The 16809-nt window shown below is 38.4% G+C and overlaps 1 protein-coding gene across 2 annotated transcripts; it reads left to right on the plus strand.

Moving 5' to 3' along the window:
- Positions 1 to 7846: 7846 nt before the first annotated feature.
- Positions 7847 to 14837, plus strand: slc25a15b (solute carrier family 25 member 15b). 2 transcript variants are annotated; one of them, XM_038278813.1, is made up of 7 exons: positions 7847 to 8029; positions 8810 to 8899; positions 11242 to 11500; positions 11589 to 11726; positions 13728 to 13903; positions 13975 to 14133; positions 14220 to 14837. In XM_038278813.1, exons 2-7 carry the CDS (start codon positions 8845 to 8847, stop codon positions 14339 to 14341), a joined length of 909 nt encoding a protein of 302 aa, XP_038134741.1. In that variant the 5' UTR covers positions 7847 to 8029; positions 8810 to 8844; the 3' UTR covers positions 14342 to 14837. The 2 variants fall into 2 exon arrangements, with proteins under 2 accessions (XP_038134741.1, XP_038134748.1); XM_038278820.1 differs by lacking the exon at positions 7847 to 8029 and adding an exon at positions 8065 to 8136.
- Positions 14838 to 16809: the final 1972 nt, after the last annotated feature.

Here is a 16809-nt window from a genome sequence, read left to right on the forward strand (position 1 = left end):
TCCTGTTTCTACCTTACCGACTCGTTTTGTTTGTATGACAATTTTCCCCATTGGGGAAAACGATTTGTAAAGATGGACCAGCTAGAAGAGCGAGGTACGCTAGAACGCTGGGACCCTTTTTCCACCTGGACCCCCGCTCTTTTTTGCCCTCATCTCCCTACGTTGTCACACAAACTTGCCCCTCATGTTTTTCCACTTCCTCACCGCCTAGGCCGTATCTAGACCCACAGCTAGTTCGTGATTGTCCCTCTTGCGTTGTGGCGCGGAATAACATAGTGCAGACCATGCTTCAAAATTTGGCATAAATGTAAAAATATCTGCGTCATACCTGCGATAAGATCACTGCAACACAGTATAACCAGGCCTTTAGATTTCATGATTGTCTCCCTCTAGTGGTCGGGAGCAATTCCTGTTATGTGGAGCAAAATTTCAGCTTTTCTTGCCTTGCACTTGTTTTTGCTTCTCGCAGCATTATTCCTGTGCATGTGTTTTTGTGTTAATCTAATTTCTGTTTTTGCAGCACATCAATGTCCTTGCAATGCTTTTGCACCCCTCAACCACCGAACGATCCCTATAACAGACTCTGGAGATCTTAAAATCGAAGCTTTTTGTTTTCCTCAAGCAGCCTTTGTTTTATCCTACTGTTATTTGTAATTACTGCTCCTACGGTAAATATGGACATATTTAGATATATAGCTTTTTTTTCTGGACCTAACTTCTTGAATAATTGTTTAAAAAAAGTCTCATTTTAAAGAACAGGAAAAAGTCATATGTGTCACATTTATGGTTATACGTTAAGGAAACTGGAAGTCAGGAATTACTAAAATCGTTTCTTGACTCTCTTACCAAGAAGAAATTTAAAATAAAGGATCCGACTAATTGAATATTAAATAGGACAATTTAAAGGTTAACGCTAATATTTTTCAAAAAAAAAAAAAAATTTTTCAAGGCTCTTTACACATGTTTATAAAGATGCTTATTCATGTGAAGGTCACTGTGTTTTTGTTTGGGCAGGTTAACAGCTATATTTAACTGAAATCCACACATAGTGTGGAGTCTGCTCTTTGGATGACGGGGTGGGGGGGGTTCACTCCATTCAACATGTTATCGGTGAGATTTGTCTAGTTTTCCAACCTGAATAACCCCATCATTGTCACAGACCATCAAGTCAAGCTAGATTGTCATTGGAGAATATTCAGCTTGTATTTATGGAAATCTGCTTATAAGACGATAATAATTGTTCATTTGACACTGTAGCGGTTCAAAGATCTGCCAGGCAGAAAGACAGAAGAGGAAGACGAACACACGCAGCCGGTCTGCGATGTCAACATGGATATAGAGCTGCAAATATTCCCCCTCTTGTCCGCCTTCAGATTCCACTTAATAGCAGTATATCAGATGAGGCTGACACATGACTGTCAAATCAATTCCATGATGTCTGAGTCACGTCGCTTCAGAGGACAACTGAGGAAAGACCACCAGAGGAAAAAAGGAAACAGAGCTATACATTGTTGTTGTTTTATTTCTCGAAGCTTAACAGCATTTTGAACTTTTTAGTAACACAAACTTAGTAGGAAAATTATCAATGTTTTTCTTTTTGGCATCTTAAATTTTCTATTCCAACTGTATATAACGCAATGGTATATACTATAGTAATAAGAGTAGAATGACAGAAACTATAGTACATACTGTGGTTAGTTTTCCTCATTTGCAAAACAATGAACACAATTTTAATATGAAGTGACACACTACAATGGTATATGAAATATATAGTATACATATAATTGATAATACTATATAGCCTAGATATCTATATACTCTTTTATAAAGTGCCTCATTTTTGATTGTAGCTGTTTTTACACAGGTGATCTTAAAATGGGCTGTTAAAACAGGGGGAAGAAAAACAAGAACATTTCTCTTCAAAGCTTAAATTTGTGGAAGAAAGACAGACCAGAAACGTAACACTGCTGCCATTCAACAGTTAATAGATTGCCTTAAAGTGTTTTATCAGAGACATTAAAGTGAAAAAAATCAATCTGTTTTGATTTTGTTTGCAGTGCCTAACACTGAAGCCACAATGTAAGCACATGCGTCCCTCTCCCTTTCCGTTGGGTTTTGTCAAAATCTGGTTTGGCTGAAAAAAAAAAAGAAAGAAAGAAAGGATCCTCTGCTCATGTGTATTTTTAAAACATTAATCCTAATTTCTTTTCTATTTCTCTTCCATACATGCAGCTCAACAATACTTTATAAATTAGTCATACATGGTTACTTGCAAGTATTTCAAGTCTTTGAATGGTGAAACCACAAATTTTAGAATGCATTTTATCAGGATTTTATAAGACAGACTAACAGAAAGAAGAAGAAATGATTGAATCCAGTCTCTCTATATCCAGATGCGAATCTTTTAGGTTACACCATCTTTGCACGTCTAAGATCCTTGCAAAGAGTCTGGGATGTAAATTTTTTAATACTTGCTAATGATTACCACTTGGATTAAGTCCAGAGTTTTTTGCATTTTTATCTCCTCCCTGCAATTAATAGTCTGTTGGTCTGTCACATAAAACCATGATGACATAAATAAATACCACTACTTTTTAACTTTCCCAGTTTTGTACGTAAAGTGACCATAGTGTTGTATGTAAATAATGAATCCAATGATGATATGAATTATGTTTTCAAAGTGCTCCCTGAACCAGTTTTAGAAAAACGGAGCGTGCTTGTCTGCATCAAAGCAAAATGAACACGCTGTCAATGGTTTGATGATGTAGATGTCGATTGGGATCCCAGAAGTTGTGAATAGTTCTGTTTTATCAGTCATTTTTTTTCTTTCCTCACAATCAAACATCCAAAGTAAAATTGGATCAAGATCTTTTACACCCATTACCTCTTTTTTTATTTATTCTGGTGCAAATTACCCCAAAGAATTAAAACAAGATAAGTTAAAAAAAACAATTAGGGATCAGAATAATTTGTCGGTCTGATTTAGGAAACACAACCATAATTTAGATATATTTAGTTTTTCTCTTTTTAACACTCGTTGTGTTTCTCTGATGGCTGTGCTTTGACTTGGGTTTGACACCAGAGCCCCTGGCGGCAACATTTGGCCTGTTGTGATGTTCATGAAACTGCAGAATATTTGTGTTGCAAATACTTGGTGGAAAAATAAAATGTCTGCTGTGTAATGCCGAAAAAGGTGATGCAACGTTGAACCAAACTGGTTGAATCCAGGGCTCTGGCTGAGTGCACACAGGGTAAAAACAAATGAAAAGCTTCTTGAAGTTCAGATATTTTGTAGCTTTTCCCACATTTAGAGAAATTTTTTTTTTACAACCAATCTCTCGTTTAAACAAAAACAAAACTTCTTTTAAATGAATCCTTTGATCAATATTCACCTGATTTAGCATTTACAAGTGAGGAAAAGGTGGCAACCAGAGTAAAAGAAGTCGAAACTGGCCTAAAGAGATACTCTTCAACAGAAATGTAAAAATATGATTATGTTGGTTTTTCAAAGTAAAAGACTTTTGTTATCTACATTGTTTTCGAGATTTTAATAGCAGTTTGATTACTCTAATTATACATTCCCAGATTCTTAAATACCAAAGAAGATTTATGTTGCCATTAAGTTTCCAATTGTGATTTTTAACATTTGTCAGAATACCATTAATATTGACAATCTTAACCAAACAGCTGCTTGAGTTTATTTTACAGAAAGCATATTTTAATCTGATTTATTTATTCTTGCAGGGCTTCTATTCTAACTGTGGATTGGAGGGATTCTCTGACTCCACTTTATAATCTCAAATCAGAGCAGACGCAACAGTTGGTGTTACTGTAAATCCACTTGGCGAGTCTGATGTTGGCTTAGGAGCAGAAAACACATGATAAGAGAACCAAAACTACTGTAGTTTAACACCTTTGGATCTGTTGCATTTTCTTCTTTTCACCTGATGTGTCATCAGGCCATGTTATTTGTTAAAGAATAAAGATGGTTGCTTCCTCACAATATTTCACAGTGACGCACCGTGCAAACCACTCCATGGACTCTAAATGTGGGAAATGATACCGTATGTACAATCAGGAAACCTGTTATATTACAGTAGAAGAACATTATATGTATTTTGAATCAAATGATCCTACTTTGATAACGGTGTAAAGGATGAACAAGAATTATAGGTATGTAAAGTTTAATGTGTATAGAGAAGCTTGCTTCGAGGGAAGGGAGGGACGGGCGGCATGGGGTTCATTCTGTTCCTGGCAAAACAGTTAAAACAGAATATTGATGATTTTTTTTGTCTGTGATGTAGACAACATCAATGTTTTTTTTCTTTTGATAAAAGGCAAAGTAATATAAAAAATAAGGATTCTGTCTTTCTTTTTATTTGTTTTGTTTGAAGGTCTGAGTTCATAATTTTGGACTCTAATGAGTCTAGACTGCTGCTCAGTAAGCCATCACTGGTCTGAGGTTTTAAAGGATAAGCTCATGGACAGAGGGTACGTGTATTTAATCCCAGCCTGCTCTGTTCGACAGATGGGATTTGTACATTTGGAAAGTTGGGAGGTAAATAACAACTGAGGGAAGTTTCTGCTGCTTCAGTTTTACTTCAAGTATTTTTATGAAATTATAGCTGAGAAGATGGAAGTAAGACGACTGAAGCTTCCTTTCCAGGAAGGAACCAGAGCCAGTTAATACGTACTCCTCCTGGGTGTAAATCTTCTTTTATGAATTGCAGGTTGTTTAAAGAGATTCTTGTTTAAAGACAAGAATTACAGGAATCACGGAGCATTTTCAATCTCGACATGATCATATTTATACATACAATAGCACACAGGCTCAAATATACATGAAGCAATCACTCTTTGTGTAAAAGTCTTCCAAGAAATGGCTCGAGTACGAATGCATTTATAGTAAAAGGGCTGCAAGTATTGAGTACCTGCTGGATTTAATGATTAAAAATGTAGCCTACGTAATTTAACTATTAGCCAGTAAAGCGAAGCTCTGGGGAACTTCTGAATAGCAAAACAATCCTAATTTGTATCACTCTTAAAGTGCTTTCTCTCAGGAACTAATCCGAGTATTTTGCCCTGTTCTTCCCAGTAGAGAGGCTCTCAGAGGACTTCCGTCATTTAGGCAGGGTGATCGATCCATGGTGTTGTATATTACCCACTTGCACCTGTTATCTTCTGAGAGTACCTGGATGAGGACCTTTTTATTTTTGGCCATAATGAAAGAATTAAGGATGAACTTTCAACTCGTGACTACCCTCGGACCCTGAAGCAGCTGGAGGACCTGGCCACCCAGATACAGTAGCAGCTATTCAAAATGGCCCTTCCCAGTCAAACACCAGCCGAATGGCAGCCCACTTCCCTCCAACTCCCAGCGAAATCCCTTCCAACTCCCAGCCACTGGAGTGACCCCCTCCTTCTCATTGGCGTGCATATTTTTTTACTCTGACTTCACCCTTTCACTGAATTACAGGGTCAGACTAGGAGATGAAGCTTCTCTTTAGATCTCAATATCCACAAATCATGACAGAAAGAATATTTTAGTACATATATAGATGTTTAAAAAGGACTTGTAAGGGACCAGCCAAGGGCCCATTAGGGAAGGTGGGGAAATTTTGAATGGCTGCTACTGTAGATCTACGTCTCACAGAACGTCACAGAGAGCCGTGACATTGTCAAATTCACATAACTTATATCGGCTTAATTTACATTTTAACTTAATATGTCAACCATAAACTGATTTAAAAAAGTAGAGTTATTAATTATGCACATCATGATACTAACATAAATTACAAATGTGATGTGTATGTTATGGAGAACCATACCATTTAATAGCATAGATGCATTAATACATGAATATATTTATTAGATAGGGCTTAATGATGATCCAGCCTTTCTGTCTGATGTTATGCTTGTATATTTTGCCGCTGGTTTTGTGTGATTAGTGTAGATTGAACCTGGACGAGTTCAATGGATCAGCAGTCTTCTGTTACTCCTTATTGCAACCCTTATGAAACTTTTCTGGCTTTCTGGAGAAGCCAAACCATTTTCTTTTTCTTATATCAGAGCATTAATTTGTTGGATGATCCATTCACCTTGAAAAACAAACAATTACAGTACCTCAAATGAATACGACACATATCCATGATGAGTTCATGCAATCCTTCCACATGCATTCAATATATTTATTCTCTGACACACAAACAAATGAGTTCTTTTCCTCAACTGCTGTTGTCTCCTCTGGCTCTTTCTTTTGGTGAACTAAAACCTCAAATCAAAAATGTTACAATGTTACATTTCTCTAAGGCTTGGATGCAATGTGTTTCAGAAACACATCACAGGAGGACTACAATCAGTCCATTACTGAAGCCTTGGAGGAAATTGGCTTGGAATATCTGGAAAAGAGAAAATAGTACCATAAATAAAAGCTATGAAAAAACACCTGAGGTCTTGAGAGGTTAATGGCAGCACTAATATGGAGATTTAAACTGGAGGTTAATAATCCATTGATAGAGAGGAAGAAGGAATAAAAGGTTTTTCTCTTCAGCACCTCAGATGTAATCTTGCTTTATGTAACCCAGAGAGTTTGGGATGTTCCTGCTTCGGTTGAAGAAGGAAATGTTCTCTCAGACAGCCCCAATATTAAATCTTGAAGCCTAATTATGCATGAAGCCATTCGAAGAGCTGGGAGCACAGAGTTCCCTGGATTATTCTGATCAAGGATGTTCTGAGAAGTTTCTTGATAAGACGGTGTTTGCTGCGTGCGTGCTTTGCTACTTTGTCATGAGAACTCATTTTGATGCTGCAAGATGCATTTTGGCAAGTGAAACTACTTAATTTATTTGACACAAAAGGATCTGATTAGAAGAGGACTTTAAAGAACTGCCTTTCTGTTGCCACATGGTCTGATTCTAATATTCATGGATGCAATGAAACCAGGCGTAAGCTGCTGACCTTTCATAAGTTGAAATGCTAGTATACATATATATATATATATATATATATATATATATATATATATATATATATATATATATATATATATATATATATATATATATATATATATATATATATATATATATATAAAAGGCATCAGTGTTACCCGTGGTCATTGGGGCACTCGGGGTAGTGACCCCCACCTTGAGGAGTGGTTACAGCAGGTCCCTGGAAATACAGCAGACCTCTCAATCCATAAAAGTGCAGTTCAAGGAACAGCAAAGATACAGCACAGAGCCCTCAAGCTCCCAGGGGGAGGACCCAAGCTTGGAGGGAAAGTATTTAAAAAATACATGAATAAAAAACAAAAGTTTTATTTTTATTTATTGATGAAGAAAAGCAAGGATGTTTGGGACATTCTCTGGCACATATTCAGAGCAGCTTATTTGATAAAAACTCCCACTAAAGCTGTGTTTTATACATATATCAATAGTCAGACAAACAGATATTCGTTCAAAACGTAACGTCAGGAATTGATTGGGTGGTTTTGTGACATGAGCGATTTTTTACTTCAAAGCAACACGTGGGGGCGACATACTAAAAACTGATACTAACCAAGAAAAATGCGAACCGGAAGTTGTTTGATTTGTGCCATGCCGCTCCATCAAAGATCTTATGTTCAGATATTCACGCCTTAACATTTTTACACCCATAGTCACTTTTGCTAAAAAATCTGAAGCACGGCAAAAGATATGCCTATTACCTGCTACATATAGCGCTTTTATTAATTTAGATAATATGGCTGTGTTAATGTTAAGTATTTGACACAGGCTTACGTTTATTTGGAGACAGGAAGTGGGCAGATTTGGGATGTGGAGTTTGAAACAGAGTGAGCGCTCTGCAGTTTTTTCTTCTCCTGGGTGTGATGAAACAACCTTTAGATTTTTGCTCATCTCCTCTGGCTTTGAGAGCTCTGATGGAGCCGTTCAGCGGTTTCTGTGCATAAACTCAGCCGCTGACGGTGGAACCGATGAGACATCATTCCTGTAAAGCAAGGGACTTTAATGCGGCATGGATGCTAGCAACGGTCAGCTGCTCACAGGGTCACCGCTCACAGGTCACCTCCTAATGTTTGACACACAGACTCCAAAATTAACCTGATGCTCCACTTTGACCTAACCTCTGTCCTGTGAGGTTTGTATAACTAAACAATAGTCTGTTTTGTCATTTTAGCCTAAAAAGTTAGGCCCGGGGCGGATTCTTAAAAATAGTAGTTATCTTTGAATTGGCCTCGAGCAAAAAAACAAACAAAAAACCCTAACATTTGTTTTAGTAAAAAAAAAAAAGTCACAGCTAGAAAATAAATAACTTTCAACCCTTTTTGTTGAAGTGTTAAACATATGGTTCGTAAAATTTGAATGCTGAACAGAGAAGAGCATTTTGGCGCCCTCTTGTGGAACTTCTTTGAAAAACAGAAACGGGTTAAGCTGGCCTCTTTTCTATGCAGAACACCCTTTGTTTGGTTTGCATGGAAGTAACACTGTCTTTATAATTTACATATATTTTTTTATATGACGTTAAGAAGAGATTAAATGTAATTATTATGCAAATATGTTATTTGCATTTTTAAATCTAACATTTAATTTTTATAACCAGAACACTGCGGCTCAGGGTGACTAGTTACTGAAACCCTCTCTTGCATGATCACAGCTGCAAGTGTTTGAAAAAAAATCAGTATGTCAGCTGCTGCTCTCTGACCCGATCCAATCCTTACGTGAGGCCCACACATTCCTGCAGACAGACAAGTATTGAATAACTGTTCATGACTGAAGTTCTGTAACAAATTCTGTCCCTTTTTTGTCCTTAGGTTGCTGAAAGAAGGAGAAACCTAATCTGATAACCATGCCTCCACACCCCGTGGTCCAGGCTATCATTGATCTCTCTGCAGGAGCAATAGGTATAAAAGTAATTTTGCGTTTTCTGACTTGACGGCCACAGAGCTCTGTGTATTTCATTAGGATTTATTTTGATGGACCTACTAAAATGTGTGCTCAATTGTAAGGTTCATACTTTGTTATGGGATCCTTTGCAAAAACAGCTGCAAATATTTACTTATTTAGAGCCTGAAGGTTTAGCAATTTCTTTATAAAACAGCCAAATTAGGTGGGGAGAAGGTTTGTGGAGATTTGCTTTTTGAACAGATTTTGGAGTGGACTTGGACTAAACCTTTCTGAAATTAAAATGTTCATTGAATTTTCATTGAATTTTATTTCATTTAAAAATAACTTATAAAATTCATACACTCGCTCCCAAATCAACGCATCCTGACTGAAAAGAAGCAAAGAAATCAGTCTTATTATATCTTCCCTTTAATTAATTTTACAACAGCCCTGCATCAGCTCCTTTACAGTATTTAGATCCATCTTTTTTTGGTTATCGAGAGTATTTTCTGTGATTACATTTTACAGCATTTAAATATTTAGATAAATCACAACATAATACCACCATTATGTCCTCGATATTTCCCTAAAATTGTAGTTTTAATGTTTGTTTAAATGTCATCATCCTGGATTAAGTTCCGTTCCACAAATTAATTCCTTTTACTGTATTTTCTCTTATTTTCTTTTAATATCTGTTCATGTCAGTTTATAGTGACTTTCTATTTTTTCAAACCATTCTTAGCTGTTAACTGTCAATATTTTTCTATTTATTTGATACAAAACCTGGAGACTTTTAATGACCTACTAAATCATGGAATTTTAATAACTTTAAGAAAAAAAAAGGAGGAAATTGTAGCACTAAGTTGAAATATGCAGTGTAGTTAAAGAGAATTTAGTCAGACACCTGTTTGTGTAAGTTCTAGGTGAGAGAGGTCTATAATCTTCATCATAGCTTCACTGTGAGAGACAAAATGAGGAAAACAAATCCAGGAAATCATACAGTTCATTTTTTTTAAAGAATGTATTTGTAAATTTAATGTTCTCACTGATGGGAGAGGTTTTTTTGGTTTAAATCTTCACCTTAAGGTGGTCGACTGCCTCCATCTAACTCGCCTCTCACCGTCCTGATTTCTCCCAGATCCGTCTGCTGATCTCCATCATGTTTTTGATGCTATTTATTCACTAATGTCCTCTGAAAACTTCCATGTAATCAAATTACAAACTAGTTGCTTCACTTTCAGGGTTGTTTGTGAAGGTAACTGGTTCTGACTGATTGTAAAACAGAAACCAGAATGAACAGGACTGGATAAATGCAATGACAGACCAACAGTGTGAAAAAAAGTATTTTATTCTCCACCTTTGTTGCTGTTCTGCACTAAAGTCCCAACAAAGCGCATTCAGAATGAACACAGGGTTCCTGCAGATTCTTAAAAAGTCTCAAAAGCGATTTAATATAAAAATAAGGCCTTAATTAGTATTGAAATGTCTTGAATCAGTCTTTCATAGGTCTTAAAATTGTCACCAAGTCATAAATAGGATACATTTTGTAATTCATATCAAAAATTTAAATAATTCACGATAATATTTTGACATTTGCCGAACGGCTTAGCTGTAACCATTATTAGTTCCATCATGACAGCAGAACCAATAAAAACTATGTTGCAAACAAACCTTGGGGTGATGCGCCAATAATGTGGGAAATGTAAATTCAATGAAAATCCGCTATCCAGCCAAGAGTTTCCTGCATGGCTAACAACAGTACCAGGTGATGTGTTTGAGGAATGGCGTATTTTGAGCGAGAAGTTATTCAAGCTGGAACGATGGGAATTAAAGCTGTGGAGTCAGACAGACGTGTGAAGAGTGAAAAACAAAGCACTGAAATTAAGTTACAGAGAAGCAACAGCATTTCTCAGTTCAGTTCCACCTTTGTCTCTGCAAGGCCTCTACAGCCATATCCGACGTTAAAAACAGAACCAGTAGCACCAAATCTCCGGATGTTTGGTGGTTCACCTATAATGAAAGCAGAGCAATTATGTATATATCTGTTATCAGTGTGCTTTTAGCTTTCTTCCTATATGGAAAGTTTTTCAAAATTTAAACATTTCTACTGGGCCAGAAAGTAGTGGTTTATGTTAAAATAAGCATTAGGATAAATTTGGTTATCTTGTGTTTGGGAAGTTGCTCATAAAGCTTTATTTCAAGGGACAAAAAAGTCTTGGATTTAACTTGCCTTATGTTTTAGAAACTCTGGAACATGTTTGTGTTTTCAGTTGTAGAAATGGGTCCAGAGCTAGATTTAGTGAAGGGATGGTAAAAACTAGCTGCTCACATTTTGGTCCCCCCTCCCCTTCTGTTGTAGGAGGAGCCGCCTGTGTGTTCAGCGGCCAGCCTCTGGACACGGCGAAGGTGAAGATGCAGACCTTTCCCACTCTGTACCGGGGGTTCGTGCACTGCCTGGTGTCCACCTATAAACAGGTGGGCATGCGCGGCCTGTACCGGGGAACCACGCCCGCGCTCATGGCCAACATCGCCGAGAACTCTGTGCTCTTCATGAGCTACGGCTTCTGCCAGCAGGTCATCCGCTTTGCAGCTGGGCTGCATAGAGAAGCTGTGCTGAGGTAGGATGAGCTTCATTGCTATGGTAACCGATCAGAAAACACATCTACCTGTCAAATATCTATCTATCCTAATTATTCTCTCTATTAGCGACATGCAGAAGGCCTGTGCCGGCTCAGTAGCTTCCATCTTCTCCTCGCTCGTTCTTTGCCCCACTGAGCTCGTCAAGTGTCGACTACAAGCCATGCATGAGATGGAGACGTCCGGCAGGATTGCTAAGAGCCACAAGTAAGAATGTTTTCTGCTTTTATTGTCTCAACGTGGTGTAATACGTTTTAGTAAAAAAACAACCCGAGACGATATCTATTATGTGCTCCGGTCATAGGCAACACCTTAAACACTGGGGATGATTCTGGCAGCATCATGCTGTGGGCTGCTTTTGTTCTGCAGGAATAAAGGAAGCTGGTCAGAGAGGAATGGGAGATAAAAACAGAGGAATATTTGCAGAAAACAGCTGCAAAACGATGCAGGGTTCATCTCCCAGCAGCTACCAGGAAATACGACATACTCCGCGTTTCATTCGCCCCCTCCCCCATACCGAACGGCACAGATTGCAAGCTTACAACATCCCATAACACGCAGCAGAAAACACAGCTTTTAACTTTTCCAAGGGCAAGTTTATTTCTATTGAACATTACAGTGGAAAAATGATTCAAAGCTCTAAAAATGAGGGGGGAAAAAAGAAAAGGGGTTAGAGGCAACAGAAAAAATGGGAGAGAACAAAAGTGACGCATTGAAATGAGACAATTATATATATATAAAAAAAAATATAAAAATAAAGAAAATTGAGCAAAAGTCAGACTGAATATATTAGGGTTAATAATGATAATAACCCCTTACTGTCCTAGAAATGAAACCAACAGAAAACGTGTGACTTTTCTGCAAAGAGGGAGAGCGACTGGAGATCCACTGAGAAGTCTGTGGTCAACTCTGCCGGGACCTCTGCTTTTATTATCGGACTTCAAAGGAGTAACAGGAGGGGTCAGAAGTTATTAATCACCTGCAGCATAGCTGGATGAGACCAGACCCTGAGAGAAATATTTTCTCTTCCCGTTTGAAGTCAAAACAACACTTAACATTCCTAGCAGGCAATATGCCTCTAACTTAGTACAAATAAAATGATATTTACGTTTTTCTAACATAAAACTAGACTAATAATGTTTAGATGGCTCAGTTAAAGGTCACTCTAAACAAGTTTATAATCTGGGTTTAATGAACCTGATGGTTTCAGCGCTTTTAAAGTTTTTTTGATAGTTTATTCCAGAAAAATAGAGATTAATAACTAAAAGTGTCTTCTCCATGTTTGGTTCTGGTTCTGCAGAGATCTGATTCAGTAGACCTGAGAGGTCCGGCTGTTGATCCACTGTCTATTTCCTGAGATATGGGAGGCCAGTGGAAGGACTTTAGAACTGGGCTGATGTGATCTACTAATTTACTTCTAGTGAGGATGCAGGCAGCAGCTCTGATCCACTTCTTAGACAGAGCTGTGAGAGCTGCAGGGATCATTCTACTAAAGATGGACAAAGCAGGAATCAGTTCATCATTGTCCAGCTGAGACATTAGTTCTTTAATCCCGGAGATATTCTTCAGGTGATAGAAGGACAACTCTGTTCCTGTCTTTATGAAGGTTCAGGTCTGAGTCCATCGCTACACTCAGATTTAGAGCCTGAATGCTGATTTCTAGCTGGACTAACTGAAGCTGAGAACATTTAGTTCTATCAATGCTTTGATTTCTTCTCTGCATTTGTCCACAGCTGGAATGGGTTCATAGTCACCTGGTGATGTACAGCAAGGTGTCGTCTGCATAGTGATGGTAACTGATGTTTATTAAGATGTGTGTTAGAGGTAGCATGTAGATATTGAAAGGGAGGGGACCTAAGATGAAGCCTTGGGGAACACCACATATGATTTTTGTGGCCTGTGATGTAAAGGGACCTACTGACACAAAAATAGCCCTATACATCAGGTAGGATTTAAATCTGTCCAGTTGTGGACCAAAGAACATTGGTCAAGCCTTTAAGCGTCGGCGCCGACTTAAGGAAGCAGGGGGGCTCAGAAGGCACGCTTAACTTTAGGACAGGTAATCTTAATGTTTATTATTAGTGGCAAACTACGAAAAAAGAGGAGAGCTTGTGTGCACCACTTACTGGCAGGGAGGAGTTACACCTGTGGCAAGATAAGATAAAGATTGAGGTAATTGTGCTTGATTTGTGTCTGTTTTCTCTGAAGCACTGTTTGGTCGGTGGTGAAATCCATCATGAGGAACGAGGGACCGCAGGGGTTCTTCCAGGGACTGACCACCACCATAGCCAGAGAGGTGCCTGGCTACTTCTGCTTCTTCGGCGCCTACGAGCTCTGCAGGACTGGATTTGCAGACTACATGCAATGTGACAAAGACGACATAGGTACGTGCAGCAGAGCGCTTTGTTTCTATGCAGACTGGCGTTGATTTTCCCGCCGGCTGTGTGTGCTGCAGGTGTGGCTCCCATCGTCTTCAGCGGCGGCTTCGGAGGGGCGTGCCTTTGGCTGGTGGTCTATCCTATGGACTGTGTGAAATCTCGAATTCAGGTCATGTCCATGACGGGAAAACAGGCGGGGTTTTTCAAAACCTTCATGACTATCGCTCGCTCTGAAGGTATGCACAACCAGGAAACAAGAGGAGATACAAACACACTGTCTTTCCAGAGTTTAATCAGAATCCATGTTTTTATCTGTGTTTAGGAGTGAGAGCTCTGTACTCCGGCCTCACCCCCACCATGGTCCGCACCTTCCCGGCTAACGGAGCACTCTTCCTGGGCTATGAGGCCAGCAGGAAGCTCATGATGAAGCAGTTCGACAGCTGAACTCCATTAAGCTGCTACACTCCCTCTATGTTACTGCCCATGACACAGCTGCTTTGATGTTTCCTTAACTTGATGTTAAATATATTTTTAAACTCAGTTTTGTTTGACAGCGTCAGACTGAACAAAGCCGTGCAGTGAAACAGTGACACTCCAGCTGGTGCTTTCACTCCTACCTCTACAACATCATGGCTGCATCAAAAATCATCTCATTAGAAGGAAGTGGGACGCTTCCAATCATTGCTCCTTAAGCATAGGGAGCTAATGACCTTTTTATCTAATGTTAAGGTGCTATAAGGAATCCCAGAGTCCTTTGCGTGAAACAATGAATAAGCACAGCCCAGTCAAGCATTATCCATGTACTCAGATGACTTTGGACACGCCTTTCTCTCTCTGCCAGAAGACGTGCTGTGTTGAGAAACACATTTTATTTTGATGCAGTAACTCCTCTTTAAAACTCTTAGCATAAAAGCGTTATAAAAAATATCATTAAGTGTCATATAACGTGATTCAATTGTTTTCAGATCCGGTTAGATGATTTTGTTTTCTTTAAACAGACTTCTTGTTGAATTTGATTCGACTTTTTCCAGGAAAACAAGAAAATATTCTGACGGAAAATATTTCTTTCCATTACAGATTCCGTTTTTTTCACTTTGTTGTATTACTGCACTCTCATTTCACTCCCTATTTTTGCACGTTCTCTCACTCTAACTTTTTCTTTCTGTTACTCCATCATTTATCCTTTCTTCATTATTTTTAATCTTTAAACCAGTGAAGTTTCTCAGTCATCCAGGTGACGATCAGGCTTAAAAAGTTCAGTTGAGGCAAATAGACATGAAGTTTTCTAGAAGATGTTTCTCCTCTCATCCAAAAGGTTTCCTCAGTTCTTACTTGTGGTTGGGTAACCTGTTGGGAGCACTGAGATAAAAATTCTGTAGGTGGAACAAATAAAAGAAATGGTGGCTCTGATCCCACTTACTAGAATCTCCATGGAGGTCACCAGGGGACTGTTAATGGTCGCCAGGGCGTCTGATGGGTCGTTAACTCCCTCGTCAGAGTGGTTTCAGTCACATGCCTCATTGAAGTGAGTCAGGTGAGGGCAGGTGATGAATCTTCTGGGTATTGTTCCTAAAAGTTCCTTGTAAGTGTGTGAAAGGTTATGTGTAAGACCACCTCCTCTGTTGAGAGATGGTTTTTCCAGGTTAAAGAAGATGGCTTCTTTAATCCCTCTTTCAAACCATCTTTCTTCCTTGGTCAGAATGCGGACGTTGTCCTCAAACGAGTGTCCTTTAGCCTTCAGGTGTAGGTGAACCACTGAGTCCTGAGGAGTTGGCCCATTATGTATTGAGCCATTCGCCTGAATAGTGATTGCTTGGTCTCACCAGTGTAAAGGTGTGTGTAGTCTTCACTACACTGAACAGCGTAAACCCTGTTGTCGACCTTGTTTCTTCTTCAAGTCAAAGGGATCCAGTGCTGGTTGAAAATCCTCCTGAGTTTTTCAGAGACTCCAGCATCAAAGGGAATGGTTTTCCTTCTTCTCCATCAGCAGAATCTTCTTGTTGGTTTTTAGAAAGGTCCATCTGGGATAACCACAGTTCTTCAGGGATGTCCTAATGTGTCCCTGTCTTCACTTTATGTCCAGCTGCATAGACTGAACTTTTTCAAGCCTTGTTTTTACCCTTTATTTTCCATCTTTTTATTTATTTTTCACGCTTTTCATTGTTTTAGGCTTTATATAAGAACTAAGAAAGATAAGGACTGAGTAATGCCTTACCTCCATCTTTATCTTTATTGCCTTCTGCCCTGCCATGATTGTATCTGCCCTTTTTATGGCCTATCTTTCCTTCCTTAATTTCTTATTTCCTCTTATTTCTCATCCTTACTCTTTTTCTTTCCCTGCACCGTCTGTGCCTACACTTTTTTTTTTGCACTTCTCTTACATTTTGTGTCCTTCCTTGCTCCTTCATCCTTATTATATATTTGTCTCCCAGTAGTTTTGTATTAAAAAAACAACAGAAATTACTGAGAGCTGTTAAAAACTGAACCTGGATTTAAAAAAAAGTAGCATCTTTGCATAAAGACGTATTTGCTGCTTTAAAGGAACCTTAAAACATTACTTATCTTACTTATGTTTTAATGCCAATAAACCTCCTTAAACCTTTGCTATAGTTTTAAGTGTTTTTAACCTGCAAGACATTAAAATCAGCCGATAAAGGTTTTAATTTAGAGACATTTCTATCATGAAGTTTATGCTAATTTGTTTATCTTTATTTGCAGGTGTTTACAGTGTGTATTTTTTGCCATAAAGAAGAAATAACTAACAGAACATCAGCTGCCTCTCCTGCCCTTGAAGCCTGATTCTGTGTTTTTTATTCAGTGCTTTTATTTTCTAATCAATGCATATTAGAGATTTTGTTTTCAATGTGTATTTATACATCAAATTTAATTGGTGTTGAATGGAAACAAGAGGA

The sequence above is a fragment of the Cyprinodon tularosa genome, unplaced genomic scaffold (assembly GCF_016077235.1).
Source record: "Cyprinodon tularosa strain WSP-4 unplaced genomic scaffold, ASM1607723v1 ctg1017, whole genome shotgun sequence".
NCBI lineage: Eukaryota > Metazoa > Chordata > Actinopteri > Cyprinodontiformes > Cyprinodontidae > Cyprinodon > Cyprinodon tularosa.